The sequence below is a fragment of the Equus przewalskii genome, chromosome 23 (genome assembly GCF_037783145.1).
Source record: "Equus przewalskii isolate Varuska chromosome 23, EquPr2, whole genome shotgun sequence".
In the NCBI taxonomy this organism is placed as follows: domain Eukaryota; kingdom Metazoa; phylum Chordata; class Mammalia; order Perissodactyla; family Equidae; genus Equus; species Equus przewalskii.
In genome coordinates this window covers 18,151,229-18,168,583 of record NC_091853.1, presented here as the reverse complement: position 1 = coordinate 18,168,583, position 17,355 = coordinate 18,151,229, and the positions used below count along the sequence as shown (strand labels likewise).

General features: G+C 38.5%; 1 protein-coding gene across 1 annotated transcript in view; it reads right to left on the bottom strand.

The window, feature by feature from the left end:
- Positions 1–17,355, bottom strand: part of SWT1 (SWT1 RNA endoribonuclease homolog) — a 101,135-nt gene that overhangs the window by 74,361 nt on the left and 9,419 nt on the right. The window contains 6 exon segments of the mRNA XM_070591018.1: positions 885–944; positions 6,408–6,659; positions 6,661–7,144; positions 12,629–12,687; positions 14,211–14,294; positions 17,170–17,259. Of these exon segments, the coding sequence (XP_070447119.1) occupies positions 885–944; positions 6,408–6,659; positions 6,661–7,144; positions 12,629–12,687; positions 14,211–14,294; positions 17,170–17,250 (1,020 nt within the window). The 5' untranslated portion in view covers positions 17,251–17,259.

The window sequence follows — 17,355 nt, the reverse complement described above, 5'->3', positions numbered from 1 at the left end:
GACCTTCAAAATAACTTAATTCTCATTCCTATTAGCACTTCAAAGTATTTTAGGAGCCAAATATGTTTTTATGTGGATGGTGAGTGCTCTTCTTGAGATTTCTAAGATAGTTTATGAACCATCACAAACTGAAGTCTAGCTCTCAAGACCCTTCTCACTTAGGGGGAGTAGTTCCCTGATGTATTTTGATCCAAAGAAATGAAAATATAATCTGGCTTTAGAGCAAAGGGCAGAGATCTTTCTTCTACCAAGCAGCACTGACCCAGAAGACAGAAAAATACAAAAATTTGAATGCTGTCACAAATAAAAAGCAATCAACATGGTTTTAAAGTCTTCTTTAAATAGAAAACACAAAGTATTCTATGAATCTAATTTTAATTTAGGACCAGAGACCATAAAATCCTATGCAACAACTCTGAGGGTCAATCAGGAGATTCTAGCAGGGAAATGAAGCAGCAGGTAAAAATAAATATGCAGCACTCTCATTTTCACTGAACAACATTTTCATGTTATTGCTAATTAGAAAAAGGAGGCGAAAACACGTTAATATCATACTGCATTTTGGCAAGCCTAGGCATAAGCATGCCAAAAGTGTGATAACACTAAATAAAAATCGACATAACTTGTGAGCCATAGGCTGCATGCTCTTCATTCAAAACAGATTAGAGCTTATCAGAAACAAAGGCAAAAAGGTGATCAAGTAAATGTAAATACTTTTCCAAATAATTTTCCATCACTTCATAAAAACTTATATATTGATTTAAGTAGCGATCACTGTTATTTTTATATCACCAAGGTTTTTATGGTCATTATTTCTAATTAAAACTAGAACTGTTTGACATAATTTCATTAAAAATCTTCAAAAAAATAAGTATTTGAGTAACCTCTTGATCTGTATCTTGAATACTTTCAAGGGACACTGAAGAACACGGTGCTTCAAAACTCTGAAACGCAAAGTAATTTTATTAGTTAAGAATGAAGCAGATACCCAGGGTAGGGTTTTCCAGCCTGGGCACTATTGACACTTGGGGTCAGATAATTCTTTGCTTTGGGGGCTGTTCTGCACATTGTAGCATGTTTAGCAGTATCTCTGGCCTCAGCCCACTAGATATCACTAGCACGACCCGCTCCCTCTCCTGACAATCAACAATGTCTCCACGAAGGCAAGTTGCCGAATGCCCCCTAAGGGGCAAAACTACCCCCAGATGAGAAACTGCCCCTAGAATAGAAAAGCCTCATTCTGTTAAGTCATGAAAGACGGTAGAAATTCTTTAGGGTTTTCTCATTCATATATGCATTCCTACAAATATTCATATTCTGAGAAAAAAACTATATGCCACTCTAAGAAATAGAAAGAACCATGGCAAAGGTAAACAGGCTGGCCTTCGGTGGTGGGAAGTTTTCATCCAGAAGTAACTGAGCCATTTCTAAAAGGGACATGACAAAACAACAAAGGGAACTTGAAGATTATAACATGGTTGAGGAGGAAAAGCCAAAAAACGCACAATTGTATTACACAGGGGTGGAGCACCAGAGGTTTGTGCTTTATTTCTGGTCTTCCAGCAGAGATTGAAAATCTCTCCACTAACTCCAGTGTCTCACTGGCACTTTTGCTGAGTGGACGAGACCTACCTGACCCTACAAACCAGTAGGGAACTTGGCAAAAGACACTACTAAACCAAATTATCTTCTAAGAATTCTCCAAGTTAACACCAAACTCACATGTATTTTACAGGAGGCTACACATGGTACAAATTACAGACCCTCTTTAAACAAGTGTATCGAATGCTGCTTCATTGGGAATTCAGCTTCCAACCTAACTGCCTAACATCCATCTTCACATGATATAACACTTTATACGTCACACACTTAGGCCCATGACAGCTTTTCTATTCCATGACCCTGGATTTCATGATCCCTTCTCCACCTGATTTTCAAGCTCACTAGATCTTTAAGGTTCTCTTCAGCTAAGAAGTGCCAAGCAAGCTAATAGCAGAACTTCCTGAAGCTCCTGACATTTGAAATCTTTAATTCTGTCACTTACGTCACTACTACCCTTCACTCTCTTTGACCACAGGCCACTTCCAGTGACTTCAATAAATTTTCTATCACCCCCAAATCCAGAAAAGTTCATGTCAATTGTCCCTGAAAACTTCCTCCTTATCCAAAAAGAAAGTCTTAATGGGCATTTAACTATTTGCCCTCCCCCACCATGCTTAATAAATACATGGAATGGGATGAAGCTTTCCCTAGGGATGACAAAAAGAATACCAACAATGAGGGTAATAATGGTTTTACCTACTGGAGTGGTTCTAAAGTGAAAATCTGATTAGACTGCTTCCCTGATTACATTTCAGGGGCTCTGTACTATCTACAGAATACAAGATAGAAAACCAATCTTTCCCATGGGATATGAAGTAATACATTGGCTTCCTCTCTAACTTCTTCTCCTATGGATTCTCCACATATCTCAACTCCAGTCATACTGACCAGCTTAGTGCCCACGCACACTCTTGCCATTCAATTTCACAACTCTGTGCCATTACACACACTAGCCCTCAACCGTGGTGGGACAAAACTGCTATTCCTTGCTCTATATACCCTTAACACCAAGCTTAAGAATCTCCACATTTGTGAGCCCTCCCTAAACTCATCCCAAAATTTATACTAACACCAACCCAATTCTTAGGGCTCTACTATTTCCTTCACTGTATCACAGAGTATTTGTTTACAAATCTCCCTCCCTGGGAACTTCTTGAGGATAAAGAGCACCTTATTTATCTTTAAGTCCCTAGAACCTAGAAACATACCTGATACATAATAAGTACATTTAATTAATGTTTGATAAACTGATAAATTTCTACTTCACAGACTTGTAAGGATTAAGTGGGATACTGTTTGTAAAAGTGGCCTATAAGTGACAAATCTCTAGAACATTAATTTGCCATGGTGAGGGAAGGGCGCAAACTCAGAGTGGTCTATATCAAAGGACTCCAAGACCTCAGAAACAGAAGAAGTTATTTTCTCTCAGGAAAGTATAACAAGATTTCTAAACCACAGGATTACTAAATCCAGAAAATACAATTATTTCCTTGTAAAGTACACTCATTATTTCAGGCAGATAATTATCTATTGCGGAATTTGTGAGGAAAACGACAATAAACATAATATTAAGATGATTAGCTACAGTCAATAATATGCTAAAGATAATATATTCAAGAAAGAACAATATTTCCTTACTGCTCCTGTGTCTCAATGACTTTAAGTCAGATAAGACTGCTATTAAAGGCATAGTTTATAAAGAGTATTAATTCCAATAACTGGAAAGTAATCATGTGTGGGGGCCTGGAATTGGCCATCCCAAGATATGTCTCTTTGGCATGATGATTATTTGGGGCTGGAAGGCAACTGGTAAGTAGAATTTACTTACCCTTTATAAGAGACATTTACATTGTAAAGGAAATCTCCATCTGTAACGATATCTCCCTCTCTACCAGGAAGAAGGGGGGATGACCTTATCTCTAGAGACTTAATCAATGGGGAAGGCAAGCACTTAAATCTGCATTTGTTTATTGTGCCTGTCTGGTAACCTCCTGTAACTGACTCCCCCCACCCCTAACATCATCCTTTGTCTTCAGCTGGATATGATGTTTGGGGTGGTGGTTTCAGCCATTTTGGTGAGTTGCTTGGCTTGCCTGAGCCTCTCCCATGTATACATTGACAAATAGAAATGGCAAGCAATAGGATATATTGGAGTACACGAGGAAGCCATTTGGTGTAAACCTAATTCGGCCTGACTTTGCATTTTTCCAAAAGGACCTGACTGTGGCCATTGAGCACGCACTGCATATCTGCTTTAAAACATTTACTATGGCAAGAACAAATGGCCTTAAGACAAAGGTGCAACTTCCCCCCCACATTGGCATTTCCTTAAGGATAAGCATCTTTCCTTAGGCTAGGAACTGATTGCTGCACTCACCTTCGACCACCCAACTCACCTGTGACCACCCAGCTTGAGACAACAGACCTGCCACCCTGCTGTGTTCACCGAGACAGCAGACCTATCTGCTGTTTCCATCAATCACTGTGCTGACAGAGCAGTCTCGCGACTATTGTAAAATGGACATTTCAATCCTACATGAAACATCCTGTTTGGGGGTATATAACCACTCTGTGCACCCCACTTCTTCGGTACCCTTTCTTCCTTCGGGAAGAAAGGCCCTGGGCCATGGTCCTCAGAATATAAAGCTTTGTTTAATTTTCTCCTGCTATTCTGTCTCCTGTGAATTTAATTAGTTCTCCAGCCAGACGAACCAAGAGAGGGTAGAGGAAATGTGTTCCTCCCCTACACATGCAAAAACTGCTTCCCCTACAACTTAATATTCATGCTATGTACCTCCTTCGGTTTGTGTAGCAATTCAGTATAGAGACCAAAGGAACCCAGAAGATGCATTGCAGGGATTTCTCATACTATTCCTGAGGTGTACACCACAAGAAGAAGATGAAGCAATGATACGACGATGTTTACTGAACATGCTGGCAACTTCAAGTTCCTTTCTTGCATTTACTCTAGGGAACTAATTATAACACAGGAGAAAACTGGAGCTTTCCTTTAAGAAAGCAATAAAAAGAACAAACTCAATTCTTTCTCTCTTTGGACCCTTTAAGTTCACTGAACAAAAAGTGCTCTCTCTCAAGCTCTTCTGGCCTCGCTCTTTATAATCCCTCCGTTTTTCACAGGAAGTATCTTATACTGCGATCTATAGTCTTGATTCCTAAAAGCAGGTAGGTTCAACCACCACTATTTCAAGCAGTCTCTAAATTTCAGAATTTCTGAAGTTTTCAAGTTCTAAAGTTACCGAAGTTCTAAAAGTTTTCTTAAAGGTAAATAATTTGCCATAGAAACAAAGCTATAGAGATTAGTTTCTCAAATTAGTCCACAAAAGCCAATTTATTACATAATTTCAAAGCAAACTAGATGTGCCAAGCTTTCTAGCCTGGATCTCTGTACATGTACAGTCAACAATGGACCGCATATGCTACTGTGGTCCCACAGATTAGTACTGTATAGCATTGCTGTGTAGTATAGGCTATACTATCTAGGTTTGTGCAAGTACGGTGGGAGAGGAAGAAATTTTCCTCTACCCTTCTAGATTCTTCTGGCTGGTAAGATTAAATTGACATGAGACAGATTAACATGAGAAAAACAAACAAATGCTTAATAACACATATATATGGGAGAAATCTAGGAAAACTGAGTAACTTGCCAAAATGGCTGAAACTCTCACCTTAAATAACATCCTCAGCTAAAGACAAAAGATGTTGGGGACGGGCAGAGTCAGGGACTTCAAAGGGAAGGAAGATAATTTACAAGTAGGTGAAAAGGAGCAAATATTTGGAAAACAAGTGTTGGGCCATACAGAAACAGATGGACACAAAGGGGAGCCCAACAAACAGGCTTGTCTAGGTTCCTCCCTGTCTACCACCTAGTTCATGTTGTGCTAAGGTGATAGCTCACTTCCTGAGACACGTTTTTTACATTCGTTTAGGCAGTTAAGGGGAAGGTAACGTGAAAGACTTCCTGAATCTTTTGTTTCTTAAAAATAACCAACCTAAAGTAATCTCCATGTTGAAGAGACACATTTTGGGGTGGTAAATTTTGTTTCCCTTCAGTACACTCTATGATGTTCGCACAATGACAAAATCACCTAACCACACATTTCTCAGAACACATCCCTTCGTTAAGGGTTCATTAACGCAGGACTGTAGTTCCCTTTGCCTAGAACATCCCTCCTTCTCCCATTCCACCCACCTCGCCTTCGCCTGAATAATTCCTACGCATTCTTTAGTTCTCAGTTTAAACATTACCCCCTCCAGTAAACCTTTCTTAACTAATCCCTCCACAGTGTACCAAGGCCATGTTAATCCTCCACTGTAATCCCATATTAAGTGATAAGTACTTATCAGACTTAGGGTGACAGCTTGCATGTCTCCTCACAGGAATAAGTCTCTGAAAACAGACTGTGACTGCAGTGCCTGGCACACAGGGGCACTCCAAAAATAATTTGTTAAAGCTATTCAGGATATTAAGCCCTGGGTGTTCTATAGTACCTGGGGTTACAGAAGAGCCTAAGACACTGGAGCAGTGCTTTCTGAAAGGACTATCTCTAACTGCATCTTTCTACATTTTTACACATTCCCTTCTATTACTTATCCTTCATGCTTACCAGGATATCTTCCTAAGGAAACTTGGAATTAAAAGGGCAAAATAAAGGAACCAATACAAATCTTCCTAACTAAATTTGAATCAGCCCTCTACGATCATAATCAGTGAAAGGAACAACTCAAATCTGACCATATTGAAACTCTTCGCTAAAACCTGTATTCTTCATTTTGTACTACTTTACCTGGGTTAGGTTTGCACTAGAACTTGAATCATTACTTTCATGATGCTCACGATGATATTTTCCTTTTGACTCATGAACAGTCTGCTTACACGTGGAATCTGAAAATAAACGTTCTCTTGGGTGCCTAGTCAAATTTAATGACACCCGGCAGCCTTCCAGGCATTCTTTGTTCTCCGGCTTAGTCTTCGACTTGGTAGAATCTACACTGAAGACACTTCCTCCTACAAGCTTCTGGAGAGTATCACAGGATTTTTGCTGGGATTTTGAAACTGATCTTCCTTCTTCTAGATTTGAGGGGTTCCTTAATTATCTTGTTGGAACTGTAATCCTGAGAAAACTGGATTCTCTTCCATTTCTCCAAAACACATTTTTCAGAACTGTCTCCAAATTTATTGTACTTTTCTTTCTTGTGTTCCTTCATCTTCTCCCTCTGAGCAAGTAAATGAGCCCATCTTTTCCATTTGCCTTCAGCTTTGGGTTTCACATCTTTGGCAATCTCAGGACTGCTAAAGTTTTTATTTCCATGGTCAAGCTTACTCCCAACATTTGTCAATTTACTATCTTTCACTTTAAAATCTACACATTTATTGATATCCTTTTTAGTTCCATTTGAAGAAAAACTCTGGGAAATCATTTGATTATTATTTGAATATGATGCTTCTTGGAGTTTAACGGGTCCTCGGGATGAAGAACTGATTTTTGGTCTCTTTCATGCAGTGTCACTTTCTACATTCAGTCTGTAAAGCAGTACAGAAACCAATGTTACATTATGATTACACACGATTATACATAATGTTGCACTGTATCATTTTAGTTAGGAAATAACATAACTGGACTGACGCAAACTTCATAAAAAGTAAGAAATGGCTACATTAAGAATGAAGTAGAGGGGCCAGCCGGGTGGTGTAGTGGTTAAGTTCACACACTTTGCATTAGTGGCCCAGGGTTCAGGGGTTCGGATTCCAGGTGCAGACCTGGCACTGCTCGTCAAGCCAAGCTGTGGCGGCATCCCACATAAAATATAGGAAGACTGGCACAGATGTTAGCTCAGCGACAAATTTCCTCAAGCAAAAAGAGGAGGACTAGCAACAGATGTTATCCCAGGGCCAATCCTCCTCACCAAAAAAAAAAAAGAAGAAGAAGAAGTGGAAGGATTACTCAACAAATGGGTGTTGCAATAATCAGTTTACTATTTGGAAAAAGTCCAAATTTACAGCTTTATATAATACCAGACAGCATAAATGAAAATTAAAAGGACTTGGAATTGGTATTTGTTATAAATGTGACAGATTATTAGTCTTAGTTAATAAAAATCTCATCAAAAACTACTAAGACTCTAGAATAGGACATCAACAGAAAATTAATGAAAAAGAAAAAGAGAACAGCTAATAAACATTTGGGGAAAAAAGTCTGACTTCTCTAGTAATCACAGACACGCTAATTACAACATATCATTTTCTTCTATCAAATTAGCAAAAGATTTTAAAGTAACATTAAATATTGGCAAGAAGTTATAAAATGGACTCTCTCATATGTTCCTGGTGGAAATGCAAAATGATACAACAGTTCCACAAAATAATTTGACAGTATAATTAAGAATTCTAAAAATGTTCATATTCTTTCACTTCTCAGTAATTACCATTTTAGAAATCTATACCAAGGTGAAAAAAATCTGAAATGGACTAAAAAATAAAAAGATATTCAATTCAGGATTACTTATAATAGCAAAAAATCAGGCACAAAGTAAATGCTAAAATTTTGGAAATGACTAAGAAACATATCATTCTATCAAATATGACAGAATACCATAGTCATTTCAAATGACGTTTATAAAAAGATTTCAATAACATAACAAAAAATATTGATATAACATTAAGCAAAAAACAAGCAGGGCACAAATCTGTATACATAATGTGATCTCAACAATTTAAATAAGCATAGTAAAAAGGCCAGAAAGAAATGTGCTAAACTATCAGAAACAGCAATAGCTAGAGGTAATAATAATATTTTCCTTTTTAAAGTAGATATTACTTTGTAGTCAAAATGAAACACAATCCAGTAATTTATATTAATAAACCCTTGCGTGTTCTAAGTGCCTGTCACTCTGGAGAGGCAGCGGAGGACACACCACATAGAGTCCTTACCCACAAGTGGCTTACAGTCCAGCAGGGGAGAAAGAGATGGCAAATAAGTGACTTCCCAAGTAATTAATCATGCAAGAGCAAACTATAAACATCACAGAGTTTTTATAGGAGTTTTACTTGAGTCTTCATCTGGTTTTATTTTCTTTGCTATCTTCCTACAAAAAGACTGCCTATCATTATTTACCTGTTATTAAGTAACAATAAAACAAAACTTCACATTTTAATGGGACCTTGCTTGGCATCTAATAGTATATCATGTAAGGTGTCAACTGTATTAAAGAAAAATCAGGAAAACAACAAAGAAAACAACAACTTTAAGAGGACCCTGTAGTTCTCGGAGCATTTTCATATTCCTATTTTATCTGTTCTTCCCAATAGCCCTGTGCTGCATATTTCATAGCAATCTACGCACCATGTTCTGTATGGTCATAAATAATGAAAACTCAACATTACAAGGCCTTTTAAAAGACCAATAAAATTAAATCTTAAAATTACCTCTTATCAGCTAGTTTTGTGAAACGCTATAGTAAGATAATGCAGTTTTATATTTGCAACCCAAAATACTAAAGTTCTGAGATCTTTTTAGACATAAAAGTTAGACATGCAGCAAATACTTTTTTGTCAATGACTTAGTGTAAAATCAATATTCAGCTGAAGCTGAATAGCATCATCCTGGATTGAACTCTTACGCCAAAAGAATAAATGTGAAATTTTGTCAAAATCTAATTATAATTAGCTTATTTTAAAATTTAGTAACCATTTTAAAATGTAACATGCTGCACGAACAATAACTTCTCAACATTATCAGCTCCTAGATTGCTCCGTTGGTCATGATAATGCACATTTAGGATACTAAATTACATACTTAATCTCAATTTAGGTCAATTGAAGAATAAAGTACTTTTTAGCTAATTCTGCCAGTAATGGGTACTGCTGATAGCAATACTGTCATCTCTCTAATAGTAACTGAGGCAAAACTTATCTCCTTTTCAACTCCTGGAATTAAAGACTTGGTCAATGGTGACGATGCAATTTTATCGACAAAATCCAACAAACTGAAAGTGTGCTGCTTCTAGAAAGGCTTTCTGAGTCTTTTCAAAAACAGACTTAAAGTTGTTGCCATTTTTACATTTTATTGCTAATACATCTGTATGTACTTAAACCAGAGATCTGGAATTGTGGTAATGGTACAATGTAACTGGCTTTCAGAATGACAAAATTCTCTCTGATTTTCCATCTGCATCTCAGCTTTTGCTGTTTGCACACCAATTTCGAGGCCTTCCCCGTAGTTGAATATGGAGATTTTTACAGAAGATGCCATATACTATAAATAAATACTTGTAACCTTAAGGCAAATTAGTTTGCTTACTTCTCCAACAAGTAAATAACAGCAAACAAACCACTTTCTCTGCAGGCAATGACTGCTAGAAATCCTGCACTGGTTTTTTTTGTGGGGTGTTTTTTTGGTGAGGAAGATTGGCCCTGAGCTAACATCTGTTGCCAATCTTCCTCTTTGCTTGAGGAGGATTGTCACTGAGCTAACATCTGTGCTAATCTTCCTCTATTTTATGTGGGATGCTGCCACAGCATGGCTTGACAAGCGGTGCTCGATTCTCTGGAGATCCAAACCTGCGAACTGTGGGCCCCCAAAGCGGAGTGTGCGAACTTAACCACTATGCCCCAGACCAGCCCCCTGCACTGTTGATATTAATGCCTGCAAAAGCACAGTATTACAGCTTTCTTTCATCCAAGTAACCTTTTAAATATGTAATAGCTCCTATAACATATTGTTTAAGTACATGACAAGGAAGTTCTAAAATATGTTGTATGCCAAATAGTTTGTCTTTGTTTATTTACTTATTTATTTATTTTTGAGGAAGATTAGCCCTGAGCTAACATCTGCTGCCAATCCTCCTCTTTTTGGGGAGGAAGACTGGCCCTGAGCTAACATCCATGCTCATCTTCCTCTACTTTATATGTGGGACACCTGCCACAGCATGGCTTGGTTAAGTGGTGCCATGGCCACACCCAGGATCCAAACCGGTAAACCCCAGGCTGCCAAAGTGGAACGTGTGCACTTAACCGCTGCGCCACCAGGCCAGCCCCAGTTTGTCTTTGACAAAAGAACATTTCACTACAAGTTACACCTAGAGTGCTTGCCAATATTTGCAAGTGAATATTCAGATATTAACAATGAATCCAAATGCCATGCCTTGCTCACATTATTGACATTGTTACCCTGATTAGATATGATGATAACCCACACAATGGCATGGTCACTGATCACATGTGGGTTCCAGGATGCAGAAATGTTGTTGAAGTAGGCATTCAACTATTCAGCATTGCAAAGGCTGAAGCCCAATAGCGGTTTTTGAGTAAATTCATGAATCCTTAGAATAATTTAAATGCTAATCCCAAAATAATTCAACAACATTATTTCTTCCTCCTCCCAAGATTATGTGACCAAGTCTAAGGGGGCAATATACAGATCAGAAGTCTGTCTACGCTCTTATACATGGATATAAAATCAAGGGCTAGAAAATGTGCCCTTAAGCAAATCAAACAGTGTTTTAGAACTCAAAAGAAAAGAAAAAAAGGATACTAGTACAAAAGGCATTAAAAATCCAGTTCAAAAAATTCAGAAAGTGATAGCATAACACGATATTTGTGACAGAACATACTTCCATAGATAACAACACAGAAGCAAAGTATCACAAAAACTAGGAGGAGATGATCCAAAAGAAAAGCTGAAGAAGAGTCAGAGACAAGCTGGATTTGTTGTTTTTAGCAAACATAACTGAGCTTGTCTGGAAAGCAGAACGTTTATTTCTATACTTAATGCCATTTTACTTGTTTTCCCATAACTCCCTATTTTCAGAGAAACCTTGATATTATCAACTTTGATCACGCATTATACTTTTTCTATTTACCCCCATTAGTGGCAAGAAATTCCTTTACCACAAAATTCTCTGAAATTTTTATCCAAAGAATGCAGAAGTTAAAGATCAATAATCTCCATTATTCTCCTATCCCCCAAGTTCTTTAGTTGTAGCCACACTCAGTTTAATTCACATGGTTTTAAAGCCATTTCAATTCAATAAGCTATATAGTCTCTTCATGGGTGATATGTAAAAATAATTTATCCAAAATTTCTAAATCAGCCTCATGACTTTTTCCATAACTATATGTAATGAAGTGACAAATAAAAATGGCAAGCAATAGGATTTATTGGAGAATATGAGGAAGCCATTTGGTGTAAACCTAATTCGGCCTGACCTTGTCTTTCCAAAAGGGCCTGACCGTGGCCGTTGAGCATGCATTGTATATCTGCTTTAGATATTCCCTATGGCAAGAACAAAGGCCCTTGAGATAAAGGTGCAACTTTCCTCCCCCTCCCAACGTTGGCATTCCCTTAAGGATTAAGCACCTCTCCTTAGGCTAGAAACTGACTGCTGTCCTCACCTGTGACCACCCAGCTCGAGACAATAGACTTGCCTCCTGCTACGCCCTCCGAGACAGCAGACCCACTACCTGCTGTGTCCATCAAGCACTGTGCCGACAGGGCAATCTTGTGACTACTGTGGGAGGGACATTTCAATCATATGTAAAGCATCCTCTTTGGGGGTATATAACCACTCTGTGTACCTCACTTCTTTGGTGCCCTTTCTTCCTTCAGGAAGAAAGGCCCTGGGCCATGGTTCTCAGATTTCAGCTCAGAATAAACTCTCCCAAATTTTCATTTATAGATTGGTTATGGATTATTTTCGTCGACAGAAGTTATGTATCTTCTAAAAATGTGTCAAAATCAAATCACTTTGAAATAAAATTTACATTTTTTTCTAAGTATCATTTACACAGTATAGAATTCTGATAGACTTTTTATTTCAGCCAACTCTTCCTTGAATTTATACTAATATTAAGAAAATTCAATAATCATAATCTGTAATAGACCCAGAAATATCTGCATGTGAAACAGTACTAATCAAAGTAAATAAAGGATTTTGCGAATCTAAACATTTAGTCTCACAATTCTATGCCAAAAAAGTAAAAAGATATCAAGAAAAATGGGAAATTTACCTGTTCAGTTCTTGTCTTCTTTTTACATTACAATACAGAATGTCTGTATGATCTGATTTCTAAAAGAAAAAATGTACCATTTAGGAAATATAAATTATACACTGGTATTGTAGTTACAGGGGAGGAGATTGGGAGATAATATTTCTTTCCATATCTATATGTTAGTGAATAGGCTGACACAGTAACTTCCTCAATCCTCCCAATAATCTTGTGAGACAAATATTATCATCCCCATTTTACAGATAAAGTACCCAAGGCTTAATCAGAGCAAAGCATCTTCCTCACGTCACAGAGCAAGTCAATAGCAGAGCCACGATGTGAAACCAGATCTGTCTACTCTCTCTACTCTCTCACCCCGTCTCTCTATGCACTCTGGGAATACCGGGCTAGGCATAAGAAAAATAAGAGAGAAACAGGATATAGTCTCTGCCCAAAAGAGCTCAGAGCAAAGTAAAAGAATAAAGTAGAGAGCAGTAGAAGGATGCGTACAAATAATGTAAGGACATAACTACGGGTCAAAGCAGAAGAATAGATAATAAGTTGTAGAGTTCAAAACATCCATCATGCAAATTTGGAATATACCGAGGAAAAATGGTGAGCAAAATATATGCTAAAGATTGAATACAAATGGAATAAAGACTAATGGATAAAATAAAAAGGCATTCTCAGCTAAGAATGTTTAAGAATTCTAAGAAGCTGGAGATGACTGCCATAAATTCAGCAGAAAGAAAATAAACCAGCCTAGCTAGAAGCAGAAGGACTGCTTTGAGGAAGAAGAAAAAAGAAAACTGTAGAGTTAAGGTATGACCAAATGTAAGAGGCGCGAAGGACAAACTAAAAAGTGACTGAAGATTTCTCAACAGAGGAGAAATATGATGAAATCAGTGTTTTAAGGAGGTTAATATACCACCAATAAATTGAAACAGCAGTTTCATTATATGAAAACAAACAAATTCTTAAAAACATAATTCTGTATTCATAGAACTTTCACAACTACTCTCTCTTATTACCCACAACAACTATGTGGCTATCCCAATACACACCTAACTTCAACTTGAACGTGGAAGTACTTCACCAGCCACCCACGCACTAGCTTCATGTGTTCAGTCTGCTGCCACTGTTTCTAATTATTTGAATGACAGTGGAAAGAACTCTGGACTTGGCCCTGTTGCTGTAAACAATTTCGTGTCCTTGGACAAGTCACAACCTTCTGAATCTCAATTTCTGAATCTGAAAATGCAAACACTATATCCGCCTTGGCTACCTCAAACGGAAATTGTAAAGACAAATATAACCAGATGTGAGAAAAGACTTAAAAACTGCCTAAATTTATATCCACGTCGTCTAATCCCACATGATGGGGTCTATCAGTACAATGCAATAAAGAACTTGATAAATGCTTTGTGCTGAGGAGAAGGAAGAAAAAACAAAACACTAGTTTTCCTTCTATTGGCTACAATAAGATATAAAGAAAAAGTTAATATAAAAGTAGTGGCACAATTTATAGTATCATAAGCCTTCCAACTGTATATTAAACTTTAATATGAATAATTTTGAGAGTTACAGTATCTAAGCTACTCACCAGTTTTCTCTTCTCTGATGAAACAGATCTTACAGAGCAAGCTGAACCAGCAGAACTCGCCGAGTTTTTTTTCTCTTTCTTATCCTGAGAAAGCCATTTGGAAAAAAGGAAAGAAAAGCACAAGATAAAGCACAGTGTAAGACAGCATCATTTCATCACTGTCATTATAAATCAACATTCCTTCTACTTAATAAGAAACTTCAGAGGGAAAGAATGTTTCAAAGCACACAAAATTTGGTAAGAGGAAGAGAAACTCAACCAGAAGGGAATCTCAACTAAAAATCGGAAGATACAGGTACTCTTGAATCAGAGATGAGACGGGATCCAGGTGTTACAGCAGAGGCCAGTAGACAGCTCAGATAAGGGAGTGGCACTGCCATGGTGGGATTCAGCCTTCTACAAAGCAAACCCACGTTATCTACTTCTTTTTCAATGGATCCTGAATTCAAGAGAGCCAGGACAAACATATTCTGACTACCAAGCATGTACCAAAGACATTCTAGACGGTGGGGACAGATTAACGAAAAAACAATAAAAGTCCCTGCCCTCGTGGAGGTTACAATCTAGGGCAGGAATTTACAAATAAACAAGTAATACACTTAGTGTGTCAGATGATGCTATGGAAAAAAATAAAGCAGAGAAAGGGTCAGGAAGGGCTGGGAGGTGGAGGCGGAGGCAGTTGCAACTTTAAACACAGTCAGAAAAGGCCCCACTGATAAGTTCACAGGAGAATGGGGGATAAGAGCAAGGGCAAAGGCCCTGAGGCAGGAATGTGCCTGGCTTTTGGAACAGCAAGGAAGCCATGGAGTGGAGAAAGCAAGGAGAGAACGAGAGGGAGATGAGATGGAGAGAGCAAGTCGCTTTGTTAGCCCCTGCAAAGAACTTAGCTTTTACCCTGGATGACGTGGAAAACCACTAGAAAGTACTGAACAGGGGGGTGACATAAACTGACTTACACTTTAATAGGATCACTCCAGCTGCTGTGTTGAGAAGTGAACAGAGGAGGCAAAGGCAGAAGCAGGGAGATCAATTTAGACACTACTGGAATAATCTAGAAGAGCAAGCGATGGCCTAGATCACAGTGATAGCGGTAGAGGAGGCAATCAGACTCTGAATATATTATTAAGAGAAAGCTGATGGAATTTGCTGATAGACTTGATGCAAGGACAGCATGAGGACAAGGGTTTTGGCCCAAGCAACTGAAAGAACAAAACTGCAATTTACTAAACTGGGAAAACTGTGGCAGGCATCCCACATATAAAGTGGAGAAAGATGGACACGGATGTTAGCTCAGGGCCAGTCTTCCTCAGCAAAAAGAAGAGGATTGGCAGTGGATGTTAGCTCAGGGCTAATTTTCCTAAAAAAAAAAAACAAGAAAAGCAGAAAAAAAATATGGGAGCCTGGAGGGCTGCTGGGAGGAGAGGGGAGCAGCAAGTTAAATGACACTCCCACCAAGACACAGCCCTTTGCCCTCTTGTCAGTCCCCACGTGGGGCTGCGGCCTTCAGGAAGGACTTCTCCTAGCTCCGCTGGTCTCAGTTCAGCAACTCCCAGGTTCCCTTCCCTCCTTCCCCTCCCCCTTCTCTACCTCCCCTCCCCCTCTCCTCTCTAGCCCCCTCCTCTCTCCTTCTGTTTGCTGGGTGCTTCACCCCAGCCACCAGCCACGGGGCTGTTCTTTCCCACAAAGATCTGCCCTCTGCTTTTTTAAGAAAAAAAAAGAAGATGAGGAGGAACCAGCAAAGACCACTTCGAAGAAGTCACCAACGAGGAGGAAAATAAGGAGAGTATGGTGTCTCAAAAAGCTAAGGAAAGAAAGTGTTTCAAGGAGAAGGTGAATCAGCCATGTCAAATACTGCTGACGGGTCAAGACAGACGGAGTCTGAAAACTGACCAAGGGATTTAGCAACGTGGAAACCACCGGTGGCCGTGATGAAAGCAAATTTGGAGGAACAACGGCAAGAGGGAATCTGATTCAAGTAGGTGAAGAGAGAATAGGAGGAGAACTACAAAGAAAATGCCAATTATCAGTGTCACATAGGGGATAGATAAATCAAGGACACCAGAGGACTGTCTGGCCACGTTCCAGGGGCCCTTTTCCAATTATTTCTGTACCTAGGAGGCCAAATTAGTAATCAGGAAGTTAGTAAGCAAGGGAAAAACACCAAAAAGTTTAATGATCTTTGGGATACTGCATCCAGGTGATGAAAAAGCCTATGAACTACCAGAGAAATCACTTACATAGCGAATATTCACCTTTGCCAGATTTTACTCTCCCATCTTAGATGGCATTACAGCATAAACATCGTCTAATTCTGATGATGCACTATGCAGACTATTCAGAGAGTTTATAATAAAAAACTGATGGCAGGGTTTTTGGTTTGCTTGCTTTGGTTACATCAATCACATTTCAGTCTTGCTTCCTGGAGACAACACCCAGCTCAATTACTTAGACATTCTAAATTTCATCTACCAAAACACTTCTAAGGCAGAGTGCTGACAGTAGCAGAGAAAGGAACATGTGAGCACACCTTCCCTACCCTTAGCCTCCCCTACACAGGGCAGCCAGTTCTGACTGATTAGCACATAATCCTATCCAAGGCGGAGAGAATGGAGAAGGGAGAAGATGTGCAAAATGGTCTCCTGGTGAGTTATTTCTATGAAAATGAGGATTTGGGGCATAGAATTGAAGTCAGGAATGCCGAGGCAAATTACTTACCTCTCTAAGCCTCAGTTTGTTCATTCATGCAAATGGGTTATTAACAGTACCTACCTCGCAGAGTTGTGAGGAATAAATAAAATAATGCAAAGAAAGAATGGGAAAAACAGATGACTTCTCCTTGGTCAGAAGGGCAGAACAAAATGTTTACATATCTCATTTTAAGACTGAGGTGTATTTTTTCATTACACAAAAATAAACTGTAAAAAAGGGTATCTTTGGGTCAGTAAATCAAAATTCTTACTTCTTCATCAAAGTTGGATGATGAGGTGGTGCCTCTTCTCTGAGACTTGTCTTTTTTTCCACAAGATTCTTTGTTGGACATTTTGAAAAGCTAAAACAAACATTAAAAAAAAACAAAAAAAATTAGAAATTATTCTTTTGGTTATATTAAGATTGGAGTTTTATAAAATGATTTCCATTTGCTAAC